The sequence below is a fragment of the Lissotriton vulgaris genome, chromosome 9 (genome assembly GCF_964263255.1).
Source record: "Lissotriton vulgaris chromosome 9, aLisVul1.2, whole genome shotgun sequence".
NCBI lineage: Eukaryota > Metazoa > Chordata > Amphibia > Caudata > Salamandridae > Lissotriton > Lissotriton vulgaris.
Genome location: NC_141697.1, coordinates 618,140,216 through 618,168,060, shown reverse-complemented (window position 1 = coordinate 618,168,060; position 27,845 = coordinate 618,140,216). Strand labels below are relative to the sequence as shown.

The window sequence follows — 27,845 nt, the reverse complement described above, 5'->3', positions numbered from 1 at the left end:
TAATGGACACAAGTCGAACCCTTTAACAACAAAGTTTGGTTTGGCCATTGAAGGCAAGCTGCAAACACCCCCCCACCCCCCAAACCCCACCAAACAACTAATCTCTTTATTTTCACTAAACAACCATGATTCTAAAAGAGTGAACACAGTGGATTAACTCAATCAACCTATAGCACAAAAAAGTCTCGGCTTTTAATAGAAAAACACTGTGTACCAGACCTTCCCAATTCTCTTATTCGTGGGAGTTGCTTAGATCAGGAGACATAATCATTTTTTTCATGAATAATAAATGGATCACAAGAAATATGCAGGAATGAGAATCAAGCATTTAATTTATTAAGAGCTGTCCGCAAATAGTTCTCATTTCCCAAAATCTATAAGGACCACAAAAAAAGAACCATTTGCCTCAAATGTGTTCCAAAAGCCTTCTGACATGCAACCATCTATCAGCTCTTGCCACCATCATGGAATGCCACCATCTTGGAAACAGCAGAATGTTGCCCATTGTTACCTAGACACATCATTCCAGAGATACAGTCTTTGGCAGAAGCTAAAATTCCACTGGGCATTTGCTTTGTGTTGGGGCTCCTTATAAAGAACAGTTCAAGAGCAGGTTAACATGGCAGTACTCCAGTCTGAAACTGACTGTTATGATATCATTGAGATCTTGGGAAAGGGAACATTCGGAGAAGTGGCCAAGAGTTGGAAAAGGAGTTCAAGGGAGATGGTGGCCATTAAGATTCTCAAAAACGACGTTTGCCGGAGCAGGATCATAAAAAACGAACTAAAGCTGCTGAAGGCCATGAAAGGGGTAGACTCAGAGGAATCTCACATTGTCCAGTTTTATGAGTACTTCCATGACGAGTTGAAGTTCTACCTGGTTTTTGAGCTTTTGGAACAAAACCTATTTGAGTATCAGAAGGAGAACAACTTTGCCCCATTGCCAATCAGACACATAAGGACAGTCACAACACAAGTGCTAAAAGCTCTGTCCAAACTAAAGGAACTTGCCATTATTCATGCTGATCTGAAGCCCGAAAACATCATGATTGTCGACCAAGCCAGATATCCTTTCAGAGTGAAGGTGATTGATTTTGGATCAGCAAGCATTTTCAGTGAGGTCCGCTATGTGAAAGAGCCATACATCCAGTCCCGGTTCTACAGGTCCCCTGAGATCCTCCTTGGCCTGCCATTCTGTGAGAAGGTAGACATGTGGTCTCTAGGATGTGTGATGGGAGAGCTCCAGCTCGGATGGCCCCTTTACCCTGGCAACAATGAGTACGACCAAATCCGGTACATCTGTGAAACCCAAGGCATGCCCAAGATGCAGCTTCTAAATGCAGCTAGTAAAACTTCCAGCTTCTTTAAGAGGAACCCACAGCCCCAAGTTGGGAACCAGTGGCAGCTCAAGTCAGCATCGGAGTACCAGGCTGAAACAAATGTGAAACCTCTGGAGAGAAGAAAATACATCCTCAAGTCTCTGGATCAGATTGAATCGGTGAATGTCAACAAGTCTGTCTTCCCCGACTGCGAAGTTCTGGCTGAGTATTATGATTTAAAAAACATGGTTGAGTTAATCAAGAGAATGCTGACCTGGGACTCTCATGAGAGGATCAATCCTAATGCTGCCATGAAACACCCCTTCATTTCCATGCAGCAGCTGAAGATGAACTATGAGCTCACCAAATATTATGAAATGTCTCTACAGTGCATACATGCCTCAATTAAGAAGGATCAGGGAATACTCGAGGACAACACGTATTACACTATGCTAGGGGACAGGTATTATGATGAAGGGGATGACTATTATAAGGACAGGAATGCACACACTATCTCATGTCTTAACACAGTCCAAAGAACCATTGATCAAATGGATGACTTAAGAATTGACGAACCGAAAATGGAAGGCAGTATGAACATGTGGACCGAAGGGTCAAGCATTGCAGCATTCCAGAGTTCAACCTCAGTGGAAGCATCCTCCATTTGCCAAGATCATGCCTGCCTTCATCTACCTGCCTACCAGAGCAACCGCCCACGCCTTGACCACCGCCGGGAGCCTATACTCTCCTACTATGGATCTCGCTATGGGTCAAAGCACCGAAAGGCCCCTCATCACACCAAGTCAGATGTCACCTTTGGAAATTTAATCCTGTTGGGGCAGCAATCTCCAGGAGATGCAGTAAGTTGGGAGGATGAAGAAAGCAGGAGCCGCACTTCTGTCATCAGTCCTGCTGAAGAACCTGGTGTGTCAGGAGAAAACATGAGATTTACGAAGACCCATGTGTCTCCGGCCATAGAGGTAAGCACGATCCAGTAGCATTGTGTCATAGAAATACTAAATCCGTAGTTTTTTTAGCTCCCATGTAAAAACATCATTTGTCATCACTAGTCCCTTTGATACCTGGGCCAAAGGTTTCGGTTATAGTTAATTGACCTTGCAGCAAAACATGTTCCAACAACTTGGGAGGTACTTTAACACTTCACTGAACAATATGAAGTCTTCCACCAGTACAGTTTAGAAAAAAGGTATAAACATTTTCCAACCATAATGAAAGATTATTTAGACATCTGTAAATTAATAAAATTGTGCATTAAACGGTAAGACAACTCAATCTTATTTTATCAGTACCATTGATAGTATACAATAATCTGGATCTGTTGTCGTCTTTGATACAATTAAGTAAATTAAATTAATGCTGAGTGGCCAGACTCAAAACAGTGAAGTGCATGAAAGCAACACGTGTTCAAAGATTCTAAGAGGAGTATGGCATTGTCTAGCTGTTTAGACTTCCCTGGGTGGCACTCAAGTAACCTCCAACGATGACAGATGATATAACTTTATTCTTAACTATTTTCTACAATTCTAAATAACCAATTCAACAAATTATATTTCATGATAAAAGGATCACTGCTATAGAAATGAAAATATATATTTATAAAAATTTTTGACAAAGATAATAAATCTATCGCAATAAAGAATCATATATCCTCATTTTGGTCAGTGAACTGAATTTGTTACAAAAAGTGATAGGTCAGGTAAAAGCAGTCATTAGGCATACATTCAGCAGCCCCTTTATGCAAAATTTAAAGTAAAACTTGATACAACCTTTGGGACCCTTGTTAAGATCTCTGTAAAGATGGTAAGAGCATGAAACAAGGATCTACTTACAGCAGAAGGCCAAGTTGGGGGGGGGGGGCTTACTTAAAAGCACCGTTGGAACAGGTTAATACATTTAAGGGGAAATTAACTTGTCCTTGGTTGTTATTGTGGGGGGAATGTCAGACACTAGCTTACAAATGTGAAGCCCAGCATCTTGCATACTTTCCACACCTGTTCAAAATGAGGAGGCATCACCCCATAGCGTGAATTACATTACACTTAGAATTTTTGCGCTAACATAATTTGCACTGTTGTGGCTTCAAACTGCTCTTTTACTGCATGTCTATCAAGTAGGAAAAATGTGGGGCAATTGGGTTCCCACAAATATTCCTTATCAGGTGTAAATGAAGGAACTAGGGTACGATACACATGAGGTGGATGGCTACACTTGTGCTTTATCAAGGTTGTAAACATAAACCCTCTTGCCCTGGGAAATTGTTTTCTCTGTACAAAAACATTTTTCCGTTGAATATCTTGCCATGACTGCCAAATTTCAATGGTTCTCAAGGTTTGGGTTATAACAATGGCATTCCTTAAGGTGAACCTTTAATGTGAATTTCGTACAGTGTTCTGTAATTTATAAGGTATCTACTCATAACGTTTTAACTGTAAGCTTTTTCATTGATTTTCTTGTTAGTTTACAGTGACAACCCATTTAAAGCTCAGTCCCCCAGCCTCTGGTGTCTATTAACTGTTCTTGGCAGAAATAAGGTGTCCGTTAGTTACACTGTGTGGTCATCCTCACTCCCCCTAGTACCCACCGATGCCTGCTCACACGTTGGATTAGACACAGGTTACTCATGTGAGAGTAGGGTAGTAGAACCAACATCTAATGAAATTTGTAATGGAATTTTGAAAAAATAATTTGGAGAAATATTACTAGGAAATATTGATTTGAACAGACTATTGTCTTACAATGACAATGAAATGAGGTATTTAATAAAAGAAGCAGCTAGATTGGGCAATGAAGCACACGACAAACTGGTGGAGTTAGCAGAAGGAAAAATGTGAAAAGAAAGTATAAAATGGATTAACCATGATATAACTAAAGAAATTAGCCTCACAACTATGAGAGTGCAAATTAAAGATTTCTTTGAGAAAACGCAAGACTTTAATGATTTAAAAAAATAGAGAGAGAATTGGAAGAAAGGGACAGCAACTAGAAAGAAAGGGATTGATGGAAAGGCCAGAAATGTTCTCAGTGATTCAGAAGTAGGGACAAATTTGGGTTCGAAGTTTCCTTTAAGGGAAGTTTATGGAGGGAATTTGGTACATATTCCATGGACAAGGTCTTATTAGTATGCTATTACACACAATTTTCTCAAATTGCAAGAAGATCCAGCAAAGTGGTATGATAAAATACATAAATTGACACACAATTCTCTAATGTTATAGTCTGATTTAAATACTTTGGGGTCCATTAGGATGGCGGACGGATCGCCCCGCCATGCAGGCAGTGGCGATCCGTCCGCCATCCTTGCCCGTCTGCCACCTTTCTTCCCCCCGCCATATTACAATTGCAGGGGGGACCGTGACGGAGGGGAAGACCGTCCGCCGCTTTTCCACCGCAGTCTCCTTGCGACCGCGGCGGAAAAGGCCTGATATGGTGGCGGTGTCTATCAGACACCGCCAGCCATATTAGGATGGCCTGGGAGGAATGCCTTTCCGTGGCGGCAATGCCGCCACGAAAAGGCATACGGTTCCTGCTTTGAGGGCCCATTGCGGGCCCCCAGGGTGAAGGGGGGGTGCACATGGGGGGTACCTATGGTACCCCCCCTGTGTTTGACAGCACAACATGGCAGGCACCGCGCGGTGCCTGTCATGTTGTGCTGTGAAACGCACAACAAACATTTTTCACATTGTGGCGGCTGGTGCTTTAAGCACCGTCCACTGAAATGTTAAAACCGCAGGATGCACCCGCCACTGTGGCGGGTGCATCCTAATTGGGGGCACGGTTCCTCCGCCCTTGTGGCGGATGGTACCGGCCCCCAACAGGATGGAGGACAGACTTTGTCCGTCCGCCATCCTAATGGACCCCTTTGTTTGCGATTGTAGTTCTTGGGGATTTGTGGTTAGAATGTAAGGTTGTTGTTGGATGGCCAACCCAAGAAGCAGCTAGGCTTAGTCCTAATAAGTTGCCAGTCACAGAAATAGCAGAGAACTAGAAGGCTGCAAATGAGTACTTGAAAAAGCAAGTTCCAAAAAGTTTTATAAATTGGGCTAAGATTTGGAGAAAACACAGGTACCTAAGGAATCAGTGCATTCCTTTTATGAGAGGTTGATACTGATACTGGCGACACTGTGGAGTTAACCTGAAAAAGATGAAATTAGCAATTTTGTTTCTGCTATTTGTGAATGGGTTGAGGTCGGAGATCAGTAATCATATTCAACAGAGTGAATTGTGTTGGCAGACAAAGGGCTTAGATTAGACCTTGATGTTGGTGAAAAATATTTGTTACTTTATGAAAGATGATGATTACAGAATAGAGTGAATGGAATGAATCAGGTAATGCAAGAAAGGAAAGGAGAATGGGATTAATTTAAATGTTAAAATGTTGAAAAATAGTATCGCGTATCATTCTTATGCAAGAATCTGTTATGTTATGTTATTTATATTTTTATAGCGCGCAGCTGCCCCAGCAAAGGGGCGTCCTGGCGCTTTGACAGACGCTATAACATAACACACAATAAAAGAAAAGAAATTAACTAGATACTGGAAACCTTTTAAGTTTTAATCGCCTGCCTGAAGGCGAGCAAATCTTCAAGAGCTCGGATGTGTACCGGGAGCGAATTCCATAAACCTGCCGCTAGCACCCTAAAGGAGCGGCCACCCATTCTGCTCAGCTTAAAGCGTGGACAGACAGCCAAATGAAGCCCCTCCGATCTCAAGGATCTCGAAGGCGTATAGGGCGTGAGTAGATTAGCAAGTGCCGGCGGCGAAGAAGATTTCAAGATTTTAAAGGCCAGACACAGCGCCTTGAACTTAATTCGCTGTCTGACCGGGAGCCAATGCAAGGCCGTGATGGTACCAGACACTGAACAATGTCTGGGGAGGCCCACAATGGCTCGTGCCGCGGCATTTTGTACTCTTTGGAGCCTAGAGGCCTCCGCTTGATTCACCCCTAACAACAATGAGCTGCCGTTTTCCAACCGAGATAGTATTGAGGCCTGGACCACGAGCTGTCTGGTAGGGGGATCAAAGTACTTTAAGACCGGCCTAGTACCCCTCAAAATTCCATAGCACGCGGCAGCCACCTTCTTGGTGTGGTCCCTGAAGGTGAGCGCAGAGTCCACCCAGATTCCTAGATTTCTCACTCCAGCAGCTGGAATAGGAGTGACACCAAGCTCAGATGGCCACCACTGGGTACCCCATATCTCAGCGTGCTTCCCTAGTACCAACACCTCAGTTTTGGTGGCATTCAACTGAAGGCAGTTGGTGCGAAGCCAGCTTGCTACTGCCAAGAGACCCGCACGGAATCTGGGGGCCTCCACCTCAGGGTCTCCACTAAGTGTCACCGCTAGCTGTGTGTCGTCCGCGTATGAGGCCATCGTGAGACCCCACTGTTTGACGACACCAGCCAACGGTTTCACATAGAGGTTGAACATTGTAGGGCTCAACGAAGATCCCTGTGGTACCCCCAGCTCCAGGGGATAGGTGGCAGATTGGCCAGGTGGTATAGCCACTTTAAAGGAACGGTCTGCCAGAAAAGACCGGAACCACTGGAGAGCGACATCCGTCACTCCCGCCTCCTGTAAGCGTTGGATCAATATATGGTGGGACACAGTATCGAAGGCAGCGCTTAGATCTAATAATATAAGCGCTGCAGTATGACCTGAGTCAAGTACCTGGCGAAGATGTTCAGCGATGTAAAGTAATGCCGTCTCGGTACTGTGTCCCGACCGGAAGCCGTTCTGACTGGGGTCCAAAATCTGGTTGCGAACCAGATGCTCAGACAGAACAGAGTTGACATGGGCTTCTGTTACTTTGGCGATCCAAGGCAACAGGGAGATAGGTCGATAGTTTTCTGGCAACCGGGGGTCAGAGTTGGCTTTTTTTAATATAGGAGTGACCACTGCCTGTTTCCATGCCGTGGGTACCGTTCCACAAGACAGTGACATATTGATAAGATTCAATATGGGGTCACGGCACAGCGGGGAAAGTGTGTTAATGAAGGCTGGCTTTAACGGGTCCGCAGGAGAGCCTGACTTGACCCTAAGACTGAACCTGTCAAAGGCCTCAATCGACAGTTCAGGTAAGATGGCCAGGGGCTCATAGTCCGTCGTGACAGGGACAGTAGCCTCTCGATCCTGGTGGAGTGTGTCGAACCCATGGTAGATTTTTTCCACTTTCTCCACAAAAAAGGAGGCCAATTTGTCACAGTGGGAATCTGTGCAAATTACCTCTGATGAGGATCTGTTTTTCATAAGGTCCTTCAGTACCTTGAAAATCAGTTTTGCTGGATTAGGGCTGGTGGCAAATTCATGAGCGTAAAATGCGGCTCGTGCTCTGCAGATAGCTCTATGGTAGAGCTTCAGCTCAGTGAAATACCGAGTTTTCAGAGCAGGGTTATAGGATCGTCTCCATTCCCTCTCTGTTTTGCGGCAGGATTTTTTCAGTTCTGCGAGAGACTCATTATACCAGGGACTAGGTGTTTTTGTCCGGCCTTTCGACCACCGTAGAGGTATAAGAGAATCCAGGGCATCGGTGATCCAAGCGCAGAACTCTTGGTAACCTTGTTCCACATTAGTGAAAGTGCTCAAAGGTTTCCGCTCCAGTATACTATAAAACTCTTCCAGCGTAAGCTTGTGCCAAAGCCTTTTAAGGATAGGCCTATCCATAGATATAAAAGGCTTGTCGTGGACCGGACAGAAAGCTTCAACTAGCAGATGATCAGTCCACCCCATCAACCTCGGATCTGACAACCTTAACCCGTCAAGTGTGGAAAAGAAGGGGTCAAGAATATGGCCTCCAGAGTGGGTTGGAAGGGTGACGAGCTGAGTAAGTTGGAGAGCTTCCAAATCCGCCAACAGGGAGCTCACGGTAGTGGATGACCCATTATCGAAATGGATGTTGAGGTCACCCAGGATGTTAAAATTGGCACAGCCGAGCGCTATGGGACTGACCATATCGGCCAGTGCGGACCTAAAGACAGAATCATTGCCGGGGGGGCGGTAAACAAGCAACCCACTGAAAGTGAATTGATGGGAAAAGGCGACTTTGAAAATAGCACTTTCACATGCGGGTAGTCCCGACGGCTTCCATTCAGCCGGAAAGCAGGATTTGACTGCCATAGCGATGCCACCACCTCTTGTGGTCCTATTAGAAGTAAAGATGGTATAATTCTGGGGGAATGCAAGATTCAATATGGCAGAGTCAGAGTCCTGAAGCCAGGTTTCTGTCATTAAAAAAACATTGGGATCCTCTTTCTCTATCAGATCATAAATGGACAAGTGGTGCTTAGCAAGTGATCTGACGTTAAGGCACCAGATGCGAAGATCTCGCGATGCAACACGTGTTCGTGTAACAGGAGCGGCATCTTCCAAGGAGCGTATTTTAGTAGGGCTCCTAAGAGACCAGCCTTTACAGGCGCAGCTATATGGGCCAGCTAAAGGGTCTACAGGCTTACAAGCACATCCTTTGGACAAATGCCCTATGGCCAACAACTCTGGTCGTGTATAAGACAACATATCTGCCAGGTGTGGCGATGCAACGCTGTGATGAAATACAGAGCCTGCCCCGCCTCGCGCTGCCTCGACGCGGACGAGCGCAGACGGGCAGGACTCAGGCACGACTCCGGCTAAGCGACGGCGTCCTCACCTGCGCGTCCCGCTGCGCGGGAGAGGGGAGCTTTAAGTAGGCTCGCCAATTCTAGCGCGAGCGCGAGGACGCTCCAAGATGGCGCCCGAAGTTATCTTCCCAGCCCTACCCAAAATGGCGCCTACAATGAGCCACCCCCGGGATCCAGGCCCGCCAAAACAGCGGTGAGGGAGCCGATTATATGCGGTATGAGGAAGGGGGCCAAGACCCTGCTAAAATCAGGGAAGAAGTGCAACAAATAAAGTTAAAACAAAATACAGAATCAGGAGAATTAAAAGCGCGGCGAAGCGCCTGCAATTTAACACTAGAAAACAGAATGGAGGCAAAATCCTAATAGATTCAGGTATATACAGAAGAAATTCAACTGCAATAAACCATTGACGCAGCAGAACATGAGAAATAAAATGCCATATAATGCAGAGTACCAACAAAATACTATGATTTTGAATTATGAAATGGCAGGGAATAGTTCACATTGACAGCGTCTGTGAGGCGAGAAGGATTGTTTGCTTGGAACTCTCCTAGAGGTAGCCAGGGTAGCCTATATATAGATGGGGAAGTCAATGGCCACCATGTTTCATTCCTGATGAATACCCATTCTACAGTTCATCTGTAGGAGTCCCAAACCTGCCCCTCTCAGGAAGAGAAGTCCAAGTTGTAGGCATCAGCAATAAACACTTTGTTAATCAGGTTACAGCAGATGTTCCAGTTAAAATTAGTCAGATAGAGAATAAACATCAGCTTATATTATATTACTTGAGTCCCGTTAATTTACTTGGAAGGGATCTCCTCCGAAAAATTAATTCTGTAATATATTACATGCCGCATGGTATTGCATCTGTAATGCAAGATTAAGACTGTGTTTTCAAACTTAGCTTAGAGTACTTGCGATTTGAGTTGTACCCAGCTCTGACAAAAGAAGATATACCTGGATTTAAGACATACTGTCAGAGAAAAGGTATTGGAGTACACTGGTAAAGAGATTGGATTGGTTAATAGGGCAGAACCAGTGATAATAAAGATCAAAACATATGTGATATTTCCTAGAACAAGACAGTACAGTGCTTACAAAAGAGGGAGAAGAAGGAATGCCCTGAGATGTGCCTGGTAGTCCTTGTAACTCTCCAGTGATGAGAATTACAAAGACAAATTGCACATGGAGAATAGTACAAGATCTCTAAAAGATTAACTAAACTTTTGTTCTTTGTTATCCACTGGTACTGAACCCAGCAGTAATATTGTTGCAAATTCAATCAGCTGCAGAATGGTATACAGTCATTGACGTTTGCCAAGTTTCCTTCTCAATACCATTGCATGAGGACTCACAGTTTTGCTTCGCAATTCAATTCTTGAATAAAGTTCTCGTCTGGTATAGAATTCCATAAGTGTATACTGAAAGCCCTTCAATATTCTCTCAATATAAAAAAAAGGTTTAGTAAGTTTAAAATAGCCATGTAATTCAGTTCTAATTCAATGTTTTGATGATTTGCTAACTGCATCCGACATGAAAGAAGACTGAAAACTGGACACAGTTGCTTTATTGAACCAATTAGCTTAAAATGGGCATAATGTCAACTAAAATGCAATACTGTAAAGGAGAAGTAATTTTGCCTCGGACCCTGGACTGAGACTGAGCAATGTCTGTAAAGAATGAATCTCTGAAATTGAGCCCACCAATCACACAGAGGGAGGTTTGGATTCTTCTTGGAATTGTTGAGTACTGTCAGTGGATTCCAAACTTTTCATTGATTGGAAAGCCTTTAGTAAGGTTAACATGCAATGATGTACAGAACCCAGTACCATCTGACAGTGAGCACCATGATGCATTTAAGAAATTGAAAAAGAGTTTGAGTTATGCACCGGCATTCGGGATGCCTATCCAGGCCTGGGCACAATCGAGCAGACCCTGAATTTGATACTTATTGTGTAAAAGTCCACAAAAGCAAAAAAAAGGATGAATTCACCTTGTTTTTATGGACCTCACATGTGCATTTGACACAGAAAATAAATAGGTCAAAGCTTTGGGCCATTATGAAAATTTGGGGGTTGACACTTCAATCATAATGCTGCTTCGTGGGCTTTGCGCCCATACCTCAGCAAAAGTCCGATATACCAGAGATGGGAAGTTTACAGAGGATTTTCTTTCACAAATGGGGTAAGGCAAGGCTGTGCCCCTGCTCCCTCCTTTTCCTTCTATATATCAATGGTCTTGAGGACTTTCTCTATCATACAGGGAAAAATGTACCAAAAATTGGACTGTGACATTTTCCGGTTCTAGTCTATGCCGATGACGCAGTCCTCCTAGCCACAACCGTCAACGGCCTCCAATCTTTTTTGGATCCTTTAATATCTTCATGACTAATCTGGGCCTCAAGAAAAATAGAACTAAGGGCCTCATTACGATGGCAGTGGGACCGCCACCGACAGCACACCGCTGAAAGCCCTTTGGACGACCGCTGCATTATAGTGCTGGGGGTTGGACCCTTGTCTGTCAGTGGCTGGACTTACTTCTCTGGCAGGGTCAGTGATCTCGATGAGGCGGCGGCTGGAATTGTTATCCCGAATGGAGGCGTTCCAAGGCAGGCATCGCTGTCGGGATTACGATGTCCCTTTCCGACAGTCTTTTCATGGTGGTCCGACCGACAAAAAAAGGTTGTCAGAAAGAGACTTTGGGGACCCCAAACAACAGGGCCCCCAATCCCTTGTGGGCCACTGCAAGGTGGCCTGGGGGCACATGTAGTGCTCCCACGCACCTGCATGGATGTGCACAAAGTGCTCCATTATACTGCGGCTAGTGCTGCAGCCCTTTTTTTGTGCCACAGCACAGCCACCATGTAAAAGAGCACTTTCTGACCGCCAGCACGCCGCTTGCATCCTAATTGAGCAGTCGAACCACCGTCTGCTTGTCGGAAGGTCTCCTGACAACCGTGATAGCGGATGATGGTCCTTTCACCTTCTATCAAAATCAGGCTTTTAGTCTTTCATAATGAAGTGCTGCCCCAAGCTTAGTAAAACAAGAACATTTATGCTGCGTGATTCAGAAATTATAAAAGTTCCACGTTTTACATATTTAGGTGTGCCTTTGGATGTTGGTTTTAACTAGAAATGTATTTTAAGTGTTAGAGCCCTACAATTTCAAAAGTCCATTGATTCAGTTTTTAGATTTTCTAAAAGATTAGGATATAAACCCATGAAAGAACTTTTAGGCATTTTTTGGAGTAAGTGCCTCTCTGTAACCACATTTAGGGCTGGGGTATGGGGGTATCCGAACAGTAATTGTCTGCAGACTATAGAAAAAATATTCTTGAAAAGGCTTCTTTCAGTTCTTCAAGCAACGTCTACAAACTTCTGTCACAAAGACGTTGAGCTAGGATTTATAGAAGACCATGGGGCATATTATAAGGAAACAGCCTTATAATTATCGCTGCTTTAGCAGCAGAAAACTGCCGCTACAGGTGCGATAATGGGCTTGATAATAGTCCCTTGAGAATTCCAATAGAAGCCCATGTTCTGGTGTCAACATGGGCTTCTATTGGAATTGGAAAAAAACTAGGGGAGTTAGAGGGTAAATAGCTTGGCTCGCCCTCCAGTCATTAAAGTCAGAAAAAAGGTTTCTGTTTCCAGATACCTGAGAGCCTAGCTAGAGGAAAGGACAGCCACTGCTCAATGTGGTTGGCTGTTGGAAGTAGTGTCTAATGTGTAACAAAGGAAAAATTGTTCCTTTTTTAGGTGTCCCCTCACTCACCGGGGTTGCCCCACGGTGACATGCTTCATCATTGGGGCCATCCCAGTCCTCTACGGGCTGGGGCGTGCTGCGGGATTGAATGATGACATTCCCTGGGGACAGTTCACATAAGGAATATATGTAAACATTTTAATATCAGACCCAGCATATGTGGAATTCACGAAGTCGGATATATATAGTATCGACCTCCTTTGGGCGAAAACTGCATAACCAATGAATGAATGATCCACCACTATAAGCTAAGATCCCTCTAAAATATTGTCATTTCCAGCTGGAACTGACCGGTATGACTTTGGTGACATTCCATACCTTTGGGAAGGGTAGGTTACCAAACCGGAGTAATCAGTTCAATTTACGAACTTCATTTTCATTTTTTTGAAACTGACGGTTAAAACCCTTATAATATAGCGAGTACTTTGCAGAACACCATAAATTGTTTCAAAAGTGTCAAACTGCTGTAATAGTCGTGTTAGACACCTTAACTCGACTACCTACGAAGACCGACACTCCCAAGATGGCCGCCACGCAGACGGGCGGAGTAACACACGCTCTAGCTTACGCGAAGGGCGTTCCCCTCAACAACGCGGGACCACCGCGATTGCTTGCAGCATTTAAACCACTCGGTACCTCCAGTCCGATAACATCCGGACCGGAGGGAGAAACAGTAGGTGCCTGAAAACAGGAGGTAACCGGAGCACAAGTAAGTGAAATAGAGCACGAAGGAATGCCGTTTTCTAAACGGAGACACTGCCCAAGGAGCGAACAACGCTGGGGAACTTAACAACTCTATTTCTCTCTCAATAGAGTTGCGAGGATACCGATACCCCTCCGACTCGATGGGGCCCAGTTAGGTCTCAAAAGAAAGTATGTATGAGTGTGTATGATTGTTGAATGTATGGGTGTGACACTATGATAGGTGTTAAAAACCACGTTCGAAATATGCACTAAATCTATCACGTTTTTGTGCATGAAAACACGGCCAATGAGTTCGCGTTCAATATTCACAGAATACATCACTTCTGGTAGAAACTGTGTGTGATAACTAATGGGGCCAACCACCCCTTGAATTTTAAAGTTGTTTTCTATCTTTCAGGAACCACGTGTTTTTGGGAAACAAAATACGTAGGTATAAATGCATGCACTTAATAGAGTTTGCTGCAGTTTAAAAATCTTTTTACAAATCTCTCATTGATAGAGTAAGGAGTGGCGAACACAGGGCTGGTCCCTGTGTAGTCCCGAAGAAGTGCTTGGGGTATGCACGAAACATGTCGACTTAGGAGTTGATAGGAACATCTGGACACATTAAGTTTAGGATAGCCTATCTCCCTACCCCGTTTTTAATACTACCACCTAGAGGCCAGAATAAAGTTTATTAGTAACCTACTGGGCAGGTAACTTTTAATTTCATCACATAGTCCACTCCCCACAAATACACATGCACCACACATAGTCCATTTAAGTGCTCCTACGTAACTCCGCAAGTCGCAGCACGCCCCAGCCCGTAGAGGACTGGGATGGCCCCAATGATGAAGCATGTCACCGTGGGGCAACCCCGGTGAGTGAGGGGACACCTAAAAAAGGAACAATTTTTCCTTTGTTACACATTAGACACTACTTCCAACAGCCAACCACATTGAGCAGTGGCTGTCCTTTCCTCTAGCTAGGCTCTCAGGTATCTGGAAACAGAAACCTTTTTTCTGACTTCTATTGGAATTCTCAAGTACATATTATCAAGCCCATTATCGCCGCTTTAGCTGCAGTTTTCTGCCGCTAAAGCTGCGATAATTTTAATGCCGTGCTTGATAATATGCCCCTTTATTCGTTTGCAGCCTTTTCTACTCTGGCTTAGGGTATGGAACAACTCAGAGGCCCATGGTTGTAGATCTGTGTTGGACGATTGTTTATCCCTGGATAGGGCTTTAGATATTCCATGGCTCAAATACTTAAGAGATACCTTTGCAATGTTAGGCATTCCAGAATACTTTCACCTGGCAGATACCCTTACTGTTAGAGGCATACCCAAAGTGAAAGAGCTTTACTCCTGATACATTACATTTCAACAAAGAGAGTAGCCGGGATAGTAAAGGATTTATAAGAACCCTTATATGCCCAACCACATATTGCACTGTGTCTCCAAATAATTCCACCAGAGTAATACAAATGTTTACTGACCAGATTTATTTTAAATACCATACATTTTCTGGCAGCATTCCAGATCCAGGGAACTTAGTTTCCCTCACACCCCCACTGCCCTGGGATGGGTTTTCACCTGAAAGCACAAAGCAGTGTATCCTTCTTTGTACTCTGTATACGACACAAAGGCAGTTTCTTCGCCCAGTTTTAAAATTATCAGGTATCAGACACACGATTTAGCTTTTGATTACCTTCATAACTTGGGAACTGAAGATGTCATTTATGCAGTGTTGAACTTAATTTTGAGTGCCCTTCGGGTTCGTATGAATTACTGAGAGGTTCACTTTTTGTTTTATCAAGTCCACCTTGCTTTGAAGAATACTGCAAACCTATTTCAGTGCTTTACTATACCCCCGCTAGCTTAGACCTTTTACATGGCATAACGGTCTCTTTTTAGTCCAAATTTTAGGCCTTTCTGAGGTTTTGGCTGTTTTATGGTCTTTGTAATTAGCAGGAAATGTCTTAGATATTTATAGAGTGTTTTCTTGATGTATATCTTTATTAGAATGTTTTCCTTAATATTTGTACTGCATACTTTTATGGTTCATTTGAACCGAAATAAAGTTATTTATTGATTGATTGATTTAATCTCATTCATTCTCTCCTCACCAATACCTTTATAAGACTTTCCCGTCGCTCTAACATCATCTAGAGACCCTGGGTGATTTTTTGAAGGTTGCCTTTAACTGCTTATGTGCAAATGTGCAAGCTGAATTAAAACACCGATGTAACGCCCTTTCAGTTGCGAGTTTATTTGAGGTCAGTTTATCAGATATAGACCTACAGATAGTATTGAAACCCGCTAGAATGGAGTGACCTGCTGCATCTTCTGAGAGGCAATTAAAAAAAGTATCCATATACTGAGACACAATCTATTAAAAGCCACAGGGTCCACCGTAGCCCATTTAATGTTCATGCCCTTACTCTCACATTACTTTATCCTGCTGAATTTATTTCTTATGGGCTTTTTTATCTGATGATTTAGTGATATAATAAGAGGGTTATGATCACTTACACACATTGCAACAATTTTGACGTCAAGAATACATGTTACCAACTCAGCTGTTAAGAAAATAGAATCTATAGAGCTTCTTCTAGCACTAGCCGTTAAAGTTAGGAGTTTGCTTTTCTCCTTGCCAACTATATCTCTAGCTAGAATTCAATTGTGATTCTTTCAAATGGGTAAGTGTAATAATGCAGGAAACAGGTTAAAATTAAGAAGATTTATTCAGCAGCACAGCATCATAACATAGGGCTTCAGAGTCCAGATGCAACTGACTCAAAGATGCAGAATGCATCATCAGGAAAATTCTGTGAAGAACACAGAACTAGAACAAAGAGCAAACCGGTCTCATGCCATTAAAGGGGAAGGAATATAATACAAGATGTAACAGTAAGGTTTTCCTTATTTTGGTTCATGACACCACATACCAATTTCCCACTGTCTCAACATAAGGGAATGTTCAAATCCTTCCCCAAATTAAGGCTATCTTACATTTAGCTTCTATATCAAATGCTCTATGGCGACTATAGTATTCGGTTTAAAATTATTGTTATAAAAATTCACCAGCAAAATATGAAGCTCTGTATGGAAAGCTAAAAGAGTTACCAGAAAGAAAGAGGAGAGCCAACCATTGCGGCCTTAAATGCTGGGATTTGAACTGCTGTAAAGATAGCAAGGCCATCCTTAGCTCTATCCGCTGGTGAAGCAAGCACTGACTCAAGAAAGGCATAAAAACCACCAATATGATAGTTCTCAGTCATCCACGTTTCTTAGCAACAGAAAATGTCAGCTGAACTCACAAAGTCAATCCAATCGGCATTTAGAGTCTCCGAATGTGTACCTGCAATGTTACAGGAATTGAGACTTCAACCCTCATTTGTTCAACCAGCACTAGTCCTTGCCACCCTGAGACCAGCATTTGAAGAGCATTGTCTGGGAGTGGGTGCTTGGGCAGACAGTCAGTCCAGTTGGTCCAATTGCAAGATAGGCGAAAATCTATAAAAGATGGTCACAGGATAGGAAGAGGTTGTGGGGGCTGGTATCATTCTACCCACTGGTCTGTAAAAAAAGCCCAGCGGAAGTGCTTCAATTGCCATAGAAGTTGACTCAGAGAAGTTAAGCATAGACAGAATGTCTTTTGTCACCACTCTGTCCTTAAAGTTAATAATGATACAAATGTTGTTATCTAATCTCAGAGTATTTCCTACCCATGATGCTACCAGGACAAGATTAATCTGGCCATCAGACAGCGCTAAACCCCCCAGTCTGCCATTTACCCAATGTGCCACCTTGTGTATCAATTGATCTTGAGCCTCCCTCATATCCTGCCTCAGAGAAGGAACACCTTTCAACACCAACACAAAAGAGGTTGCTCACAGGGGTAATTATAGTATGGGAAGTTTCGAGGACAAGGGCTCTTTGGGGCAACCAGATTGTTTACTTGATGAGCCACAGGCCTTATGGCGCACTCCGAGGACCCACCTCTTGCGCTCAAACTGCCTTGTGGTCTACAGTCTTTTCCATGGGTTCACTCCTAGCCCCTATTGAATGATCAACCCGTCAAGTAGCAAAGCTAGCTGATGGTACTGGAACCTGTGGTGCGCTGGATAGCCTTGTACTCAAAAAAGGGCCAACCGGGCCAGGAGGTAGAGGTCCTGCGGTCTGACCTTCTGCAAAAGTAAGGTTCAAGTTGATCAATACTTCCTTGATTTTCACTAAATGGGACAGAATTGGGCTCAAGGCACTCATGAGGGATGTTAGAACACATTTGCAGATCTCCTCCATCAGGTTAGGTTTTCCCCCCCTCTGTTCCTCAAGCTGTTACTATTTGTGGCTTGTTCTGGACTTTGCGGACACATCAAGGGTCCGGAGCCCTGACTTTTGGATTTGTGACCCCCTCTCCGCTCTCTTCCTTTTCCCTCATTGACTCTTCAATTTGCCCCCATTGCCAGATGTTTAAACATGGGATTTAGTCCCCTCAGAGTAATCAATATGCACTAGTACAGGAGTAATGTCAGGGGCAATCGAAATATCTACAGCACCAGGTCTCTTGTCTAGCGTAGTCAGAGTTGGACCCTCATCAACTGTAATAACATCATATGATGCCGGCAATGTATGTGGGACAGGTGGGGAGGACAGGGTTAGGCGCTGCTCAGCCAGTTCGATCATCTTGTTAATCACCCCCACTTCCTGATACAGGAAGCCATTCAAGGTGGTACCAGGCATAGTTGCCAGGAGATATCTTTCCATTTCCCTTATTAACGTCCCAAGTGCAAAAGATAGATGCAGCAATAGCTTAAAACTAGGACAAAAGAAGGGGTGGCCCAGGCCGGGCGATGATGGGCGTAGTCGGGCTCGTCTTGGCCAGGTCTTTGCCTGGACGCATCCGGTGCTGTGGGATGCTGCATGCACTAAATAGTGTGCTGAAGCGCCTTTGCACTCTGGGGTACATAGGCCCGCCCCAGCTCCATGAACAGGATGCCGATGGAGCCCACGCTGTGGCCTGCACTAAAGAACGCGCTGAATGATCATGTGGTCCTGCCTCTGCCCTCTTTATAAGCCGGGGAATGAGGTCTCCACCCAGTGCCAAGAGCAGGAGCAGTATTAAATGCGGGTGCAGCAGTGAAATTCTGCTGATGGAACCCACCCCGCGGTATGTGGTGTGTGCAGAAGATCCTTTTTGCATTCTAACACCAAGAGCAAAGGCGGGGGTCAGAGAACATTTTATGTCCACTGACCATACCTTTAATCTCGGTGTAAACTGGGGGACGTAGTCCCACCACAGCTCCAAAATTAGGAGCAGCAGGAAATACGGGTGAGTGTGGACAGGGAACCGCTGCAGGTGGAGCCTTTGCTCATTAAAGAGATTAATAGGAAAATTAAATATGTATAGTATTTGAGAGTGATTGTGCAAAACAGCTATGATACTGGCCTGGAGGACATCATTCTGTATTTGCACAAAATGTTGAGTTTTTAATATCAGAACACAGAAACACTGGGGGAAAAAATTGTGATACAAAAATATTGTGATGCAGAAATATAATTTATACTTTTTTAAGATTCATCGTTGTTAATATCGTTTTCAATGATGTTGTTGTAAAGAATATGATTTTTTAATTATTTTAATGTGTTTTAGTTCATATATTAATTGTATGGGTCAGTATTGTTTATATCATTGTTATTAATTGTTTTACCTATAATTTGCAGTTTTAAGTGACTTAGAATTTTTTATATAATTGTTAATAGTTGTCAATAATTTATAGTGTTGAAGCAGGTTGTAGGGGGATAGTGTGGGAAGTTAATCAAGTAATAATTATCAATTATTAATTTTTAAGTAAGTATGTGATTGAAATAATTATATTTTAGGTGCAGGTAGCTGTGTTTGTAGGGGCATAGGTTGAGGTAATAATTAATTAACAAGGCATTTTAAATGTATTATTAATTATTTAATTGATTATTAGTTGTGTAAAGTAGGAAATAATTTATTTTAGTTACATTTTGGGTGTGGGTTGGTGAGTTTGTAGAGGTATAGGGTGGAAAGTTAATTAGGTTATATATATATATATTCGACTTTTTCATCATTTAGTTGGTGATAAGCACTGGCAGGGTGTTTTGTCTCTTTGTCAACGCGCGCCACTGTGAATAAAGTTTTTTGAATGTGGTAAAAACAATCCTCTAAACAGCTCGCAATACAACATGTTATTATGAAGCACTGAGTTGTCCATGTTTAGCAACTATATACAATACATACACGTTTTTGATCAAATATGTTTAATCATGTTAAAGTAAATGTGCAAAAACATTGTTTCTGTAATGAATTGGCAAAATGAAGTCTGTCCTTTCTGTCAGTTGACATGTGGTCACTGACGGATGTGATGATGGAAAAAAAACCTCCTCTTTTTTCTTTAAAATGGCCGCGCACTTTTCTAACCACAACCAGTGATCAAGACTACTGTGTAGTCGAAAGGCGTTTGGCAGCGGCAATAAAGAAATCGTGAAATCTCACTTGGCGTGGTCGTTTATGCAAAGAAGTGTGAGGGACTCAATCCAAGGAGTCCTACTGAGACGACGCAACTCTCGATCTGGTGGAGGCAGTCAATACTTGGATTTTCCCTGTATATATATATATATATATATATATATATATATATATATATATATTGGAGTGAATAATAACTATGTACATTATGTAACACTGAATTAATGTTGTTTTATTTTAGTTGCTGGGTACTAGGTTAGTAGGGGTATAGGGTGGGAAGTCAATTAAGTAATATTTAAGAAGAAGAATTGTTATTGTACAATTAAATATTTAATTGATTAATAAGTGTGTGAATTCCGTAATAATTATATATATTAGTTATATTTTAGCTGTGGGCTTTTGGGTTTGTAGGGTTGTTGGGTGGGAAAATAATTAGGTAGTTATTAGAAACAATTAATAATTGTTGATTCATTTTGTAATTGATTAAGCCAAAAGCCCCAGGCCTGGATAGACTACCAGGTGACTTGTTTCGCTCCCAGCCTAAAATCTGGGCACCTTACCTTGCAATCCTGTTCAATGCAGTCCTTAGGGGGTCTGACCTACCGGACACCTGGTTGGGAGCTGAGATCGTCCCCATTTATAAGAAGGGTTGCCCGTTATCCCCATCAAATTATAGGCCCATAAGCCTTATAGATACAACTCAAAAACTAATGGGTAGGATCATATTGGATAGGATACAAGAATGGATGGAGGAACAGGAAATATTGACTACTCTTCAGGCCGGATTTAGATCTGGCATCTCGACCCTGGACCAAATTTTTAGGCTCCAGGTCCTATTTTGGAAATATGCAAGAGTAGCGGGAGGTAGCCTCTACCTTGTTTTTGTGGACCTGCGGGCCGCATTCGATCTTGTGCCCAGGGAAAGATTGGGGAAGGTGTTGGCGGAATTGGGCCTTCCGTCCTATCTACTCGATGTTCTGATTAGATTCCATGCAGGGAACTATGCCCAGGTTAGGTGTGGGAGGCATGGGGACCTTTAGGCCCATTTCCCCGTATCTAGGGGTGTTCACCAGGGGTGCGTCCTGGCTCCGACACTCTTCAGCCTTTACATCAATGGCCTGGTGGATGCCTTAAACGGTGTCAAGGATAATGATGCTCCCTGGTTAGCTACTGGTCGGGTGCCCGCTCTGATGTTTGCGGACGACACCCTGCTGTTATCCCGAATGTCAACGGGCATCCAGTGGGTTTTGGATGGGTTTGTAACTTTCTGTGCCTCATGGGGATTGGAGGTAAACTTGGAGAAAACGAAGTTTATGATCTTCAATCCCCCGAGGCACACCCGCCCAAACCCTGTTTTGAGCAGTATCCCCCTCGAACGGGTGAAAACCTTTGTCTACCTTGGTGTCACGTTAACAGAAGATTTTGACTGGGGCCACCAAGTATCTAAATCTGCCCTGAGACTCTCGCAGACTATAGGGGGTATTGGTAAACTCCATAAAACATCGGAATTCAAACCTGTTGCTCCTGTTCTTGAGATCTATGGACTCCAGGCCAGGACAGCAGCCATGTATGGCGCAGAACTCTGGGGACACAAGATTTCACTGAGCCTCCTAAAGGTTGAGCAGACCTTTATGAGAAATCTGGTGGGCCTACCCCAAAGTACACCGCTCACACCCCTGTGACTAGATTTGGGCCTGGAGTCCATTAAGGAATTGGTAGCTGCACGACCCCTGCTCTACTGGAGAAGGCTCTGGTCTGTACCGGAGCTTTCAGCCTATAGAGCGGAATTTTTTGAGGTCTGGGGACAAATAAAGAGCAAAAACATTCCCTGGTTATCCCATATCAAGGCTCTTTCCTATCACGTAGGTTTGCCTAAGCTATTGGAGACCCCCGAGTTTAGTTGCCCGAGGATACTAAGGTCAGAGTAGCTGGCCTCTGTGAGGTACCAAAACTTCCACGCATTACAGTGCTCGACAACTCTATGCAGGCTGTCTGCTGAGTTTCAGTTAGTAAAAAACGATTCCCAGAGGGAGGAATTCCAAGATGTAGTGCAACCGCCCCTCGCGAGGAAATTATACACCCAACTGAGACACGGCTGCCTGTCCATTAGGGCGTTCACTTCTAGATGGGTCATCTCAGAAGAGGGAAACTGCCCAGCTTGTAATAGCAACCGAGAAGATGTTGTGCATGTTATGTTCTTCTGCCCGGCGTATAGTAAAATACGAAAATGTTGGCTGACTCCCTTATGTAGAAACCTGGGACTTAGGCAATGTGTGCAGGCGTGTAGGGTTTTAACATATGACACCTCCCCCCCTATTGTCTTTGCTGTCTCCCGCTTCCTACATGGTATGTGGCGCAGAAGGAAAGCTTTTGTTTAAGGTTAAATGGAAATAACCTGGATCGATTGTCCTTTTTAAATGTAATTTTTCTTAGCTGAGTCCCTTTTGATAACTTACTGTTTAATAACTTTTTATCCTTTATCTTAATTGTCTATATTTATGGATTTTATTATTGTGCTTTGTATGTATTTTACCTGCACTTTTATGGTCTATGACCGAAATAAAGTTATCAAATGAATGATTATCAATTATGTAAATTGTGTTATACTTATTTATTTTAGTTATGCATTGCTTAGCTTGTAAGGGTATAGGGTAGTGAGTTAATTAAGTAATAATTATAAAACTATTATTTTTTAATTGAAAGTTAATTATTACATTTTTTAATGAATTTTGTAAATTGGTTAACTGTTTTATATATATTTATATATATATAATGTTAAGTAATAATATTTCTAGTAGGAGCTTTATATTATTTTCTAAATGAATATGGTTATGCAAATATGTAATGTGTTTGAAGTGAAGTAGTTTACCTACTGTTGCTTCGATTAGTGAGGGAATAGTACATCTTACCACTCCGATGTCCAACTCTTTCCTTACTGTTGTTTACATTGGAGTGGGAATAGAATTTTAACCCATTCAAAATCCAACGCTTTCCCTACTGTCGCACAAACAGAAGTAGGAATGATAAATATTACCCCTCTCAAGTCCAACGCTTTCCCTAATGTTGTTTAGACTGGAGTGGGAATAGTAATTTTAACTCCTCCGCAGCCCAACACTTTCCCTACTGTTGCCCAGACACAGAGTGGGAATAGTAAATTTTACCCCTACGAAGTTCAAGCCTTTCTCTACTGTTGTGCAGACTGGAATAAGAATGGTAAATGTTACCCCTCCGAAGTGCAATGCTTTCCCTACTGTTGCACAAACTGGAGTGAGAATAGAAAATGTCCAACACTTCTACTGTTGCACAGAATGGAGTGGGAATAGTAAATGTAACCAATCCAAAGTCCAACGCTTTCCCTACTGCTGCACACACTGGAGTGGGAATAATAAAATGTACACTCAGAAGTCCAACGCTTTCCCTACTGTTGCACACACTGGAATTGGAATAGTAAATTTAAACCCTACGAAGTCCAACGCTTTCCCTACTATTGCACAGGAATAGTAAACATATCCCCTCTGAAGCCCATCTCTTTTCCTACTGTTGCACTGTTTAGAGTGGGAATTATATATTTAACCCCTCTGAAGTTCTACACTTTCATATACTGGAGTGGGACTAGTGTATGTATTATACTCAGACTTAAAAACATTTCCTAATCTTGTTTAAATATATTTATTATTATTTGTTAATCATTTTATAGTATTGGTTTATATATTTGTTTGTTTCTAAATGTTTATGATATTTTTTGTAAAGGTCTTTCTGTTTTGGGACTCCCCGCTTGACGGATCACCCCGGATGCTGGGAACTGCATTTCCAGCAGCTCCCTGCTTGCAGGAGCAATGACGGTTCCCGCAGGATGCGGGGAGCCGACTGGAACCGCAGAGGTCTTGAGGCTCCCACAGCGGTCCCCATCCTGCACACTGGGTACCCCAGGTTGGACCAGTGTATCCATGGACACATGGCTGGGCGGCCCCAAGGGATGGGGTCCCCAGGGGTAAAATCAGCCCGGAGGGCGGCCATATGGGGTGAAAATCACCCAGGGAGGAGCTGCGTGACCCCCCCCCCCCACCCCCATAACATTTTGGTCAGGCTCAGGCGTGAAACCTTTCCGGGTAGGGGGGGCCACACGACCCCTTTCCCCCATTACATTTCATCCAGCCCCCCCAGGGATTGTGTCCAAAGGGGTGAAATCGGCCTGGGGCTGCGCGGCCCCCCTTCCCATAACATTTAGGCCAGGCCCCCATGGAATGGGGTCCCCAAGGGTGAAATCGGCCGGGGAAGTGGTTCTACGCCACCGCCCCCTCCCTGTCTTCTTTAATAGTATGTAAAGGTCTTCCTTCTTTTCTCACATCAATGAACAGCTTAATAAAAGGCCTCTAAGCACAATTTCAGGCGATTTTTGTGACATGTTAATAATTCAGAGGAATACGGGGATATCTCAACCAAACAAAGAAGCACTTACTTCATTTAGTTCTCTTGATGAGAATTCATGTTATCACAAATGTGTGGATAAAGACGATTGAGTAACAATCACATTGCTGAAATTACATGCACACAAGGCCACTGGAAACATTACCTTGTTGTCCTTTACTGCTTTACAACTGTTTGCAGAATATGCACAAGACATTTATCCAACAAGGTAGCACTTACTAATTAACCAGATGAAAGTACTCCAGTTGGGTAGACATTTTGAGCAGAACTGGGTCCTCTTCTTTGACAAAATGAGGTTTCATTCAAGCCCTGGTGCGCATTTCACAGAAATTAAACCTCAGTGGGAAGCACTTACAAATATAAACATAGCTGATAACCCAGTTGAGGCTCCACTTCAGTAAAGCAGAAACGATCCTAACTTCTTCGGCTTGGTGAAAGCAAAGAGAGTGTGTTTCCTCATATTCCACGTCGTAAGACGTTTTGAAATCCCTAATGAAGGTGACTACATCATTGATCTATTGGAGCGCAATCTGATCTGGGGTGACTGTGACAAGTGATTTCTGTCTCCTGGTGGGAGCAGAATCCATGATTCTCCCTTTTAAATACCTTAAGTATGCAAATGCCTACAATGCATAGCACCACTCACGCACCCACTCACAGGCACTTGCACACCCACTCACAGACCCACACAGGCACTCACTAACCTACCAAGACTCCCACACAGGCCCTCAAAGACCCTCTCACAGACCCACATAGGCACTCACAGACCCATATAGACACGCACACACCCACTCACAGACATACAGAGGCACTCACACACCCACTGACAGACCCACACAGGCACTCACAGACTCACTCAGAAAGCCACATGGGTATTTACACACCCACCCAGACAATTACACAAGCAGTCACAGACCCACACAGGCACTCACATACAGGCACTCACACACCCACTCCAAACACACACAGTTACTCCCAGACCCACTCACAGAACCACATAGACACTCACACATTCAGTCAGGCGCTCACATATCCACTCACAGGTCCATACACGCACTCACACACCCACTCACAGCCCTACACAGGCACTTACAGACCCACTGACACAGCCACACAGGCACTCATGCACAGGCACTCAGAGACCCACTCACAGACCCACAAAGGCACTCATATACCCACTCAGAAACACATACAGGCACTCACGTACCCTCTTACACACTCGCTCACATACCCACACAGACACCCACACACCCACTCACACACACAGGCATTCACAGACCCAACCAGAGACCCACATAGCCACTCACAGAGCAACTCTTAAAGATTACAGGTTACAGTTAGGAAATAAAACATTTTAAAATGCAGAAATTCACTGAAAAAACCCAAATTACAGGGACGTTATTGTTAGGAAATAGAATCAAAAAACCTCTGAACTTCACTGAAAAAAACAGTGGTTACAGAGACGTTATAGTTAGGAAACAGAATTTTTTTTAAACTTGGAAATTCACTTTAAAAAGCAGAGTTTGCAAAGTAATTAAGGCTAAGAGATGTTGTACTTACATACCAGATCATAGTGGATCAATTGATTCTTTCATTAATAACATAACTAATTTAACTCATGAAATTGGGGTTTTGATGAACCAGGATTATGGAAAACAGTAGGATTCTGAATAAGTGAGTTAGAAAGTAGTTTTGGTAAAGTATGAGAATGGTTAAGGAATATTGGAGGTGGTGTTTTTCAATCAGTTCTAACACCTATATTAATCATAATAATTTGAGCAATTAGTGTATTTCTGTTTTTAAAATTGTTGGAATGTATAATTGGTTGATTTAATCATAGAACCTACTGCGTTAATAAATTGATAATAAATCGATAATAAATCGAGAAAGATAAAAAGATTAATGGATGTGAAAATGGAAGACTAGAGGGATCAATTGTATCAACAAATAAAGATGATGGAGGAGAAGGTTAGATTGCCTTAGAAGATGAAGACTTTAACTAACTAATGGCAGATTAATAAAGTTTAGTAATCAGGTTATAGTGATTATTCTTTTTTTAATCAAAGTTAAAGTTTTTTGATATGTGCAAATTCGGGTGACAAATGAATTGCGTGAATTAGTGATTTAGTTAATTAATTAATTGTGTTTTTTTGTAATGCGCTAGAATCGACTCCCGAAGGAGTATCTCTGCGCAGTAGACCGCTGGGGAACCCGTCCTGGCTTTCCCTGTGAGATGGTCCCTACTGGGTATCTCCAAGGTGAAACCAGGCATCCCCGGCGTATGTGGGGGGCCGTTGTGGAGATGAGGCAAGCTAATGCCCAGAATTGCCAAGTGTGATCCCTGATTAGAGTAGGCACCGAGATGAGAATTATCGAGTCCGCCGACCCTGGTCCACGACCCTGCCGCGTCAGGAATTGAACCCTGGTCTCGGGCCATCCTCTGCTCTCGGGTCTGCCGCCTCTAACCAGTGAGCCACACCACTCCACACCACTCCACTCCATAAGATGATGGTCGTAACAGATGAATTAATGCAAATGCACTTGAAATAATTTTATTAGGTGGGTTAGAAGAGTGATGAAAAATAGTTCTGCCACATTTTTCTTGTGAGACTCCATTTTGATAGAATAAATTGGGTTTCTGGTGTTCTGGTGAGCATGCTCCTGCTCATTTACCACTCCCTATCAGAGACCTGCTATGAGTTTCTCTCTTCTCACAGTTTCTGCAGAGCACACAGTGCTATGACGTAAAAGCTAATTGTAACAGAAAGCGTGCATTATGAATGAAGCTTTCTACCATGTAACCGATGTATTCATTTGAAGGATTTTCCTCCCGAGACTGTATACAAAAAGTTTGACTCTTAGAAGCTAGAGAGATTCAATTGCCTAAATAGGAATTTTTGCTATGATTTATGATTCTGTATTCTATATCTGAGACTTCATGGCAAATGCATTTTTCGGTATTGTTTAAATTAACAATTCTGTAATAACATTTTAAACTTATTTTCGATCTAGAACTCAGTTACTGAGTAGCACCAGTACCTATTTGAAATTCACTCTGCTGAATTGTGAATTTGATGTTGGGGAGAGTGATGTTTCCTTGCCGCTTGATCAACTCAATCATTCTGAGGTAAAAATTTGGCACATAAATATTGGGGTTCAGTAAATACTTGGTGTTTGGCTCCCACACCATCATTTTTGTCCATCCCAGCCCCCCTGAAACAAGCCTTCTTTAACACCCCCATGAATTTCTACATTTGTGGACACTGCTGCATCATAAACATTACATACCAGATTTACAAAACTTTTATGCAACGCAGCGCAGCAACCAAATTTGCTGAGCTTGTTGTGTGAGAGGGAGAGCGAAGGACGTCGCCAAGTCATCTATACACCCATTACTGAAGAAAACAAACTTGGACACATTGAACCCTGACAACTACAGACCGATTCCAAATGGACCTTTCCTAGGCAAATTGATATAAAGAGCAGCTTGTGCCCAGTTGTAAAATTTCTTTGCAGAGA

General features: G+C 43.1%; 1 protein-coding gene across 1 annotated transcript in view; it reads left to right on the top strand.

The window, feature by feature from the left end:
* The first annotated feature begins 604 nt into the window (after positions 1–604).
* Positions 605–27,845, top strand: part of HIPK4 (homeodomain interacting protein kinase 4) — a 123,350-nt gene continuing 96,109 nt past the window's right edge. Inside the window, exon 1 of the mRNA XM_086938253.1 lies at positions 605–2,299. Coding sequence (XP_086794379.1) covers positions 620–2,299 — 1,680 coding nt within the window. The 5' untranslated portion in view covers positions 605–619. The remainder of the gene's footprint in view (positions 2,300–27,845) is intronic.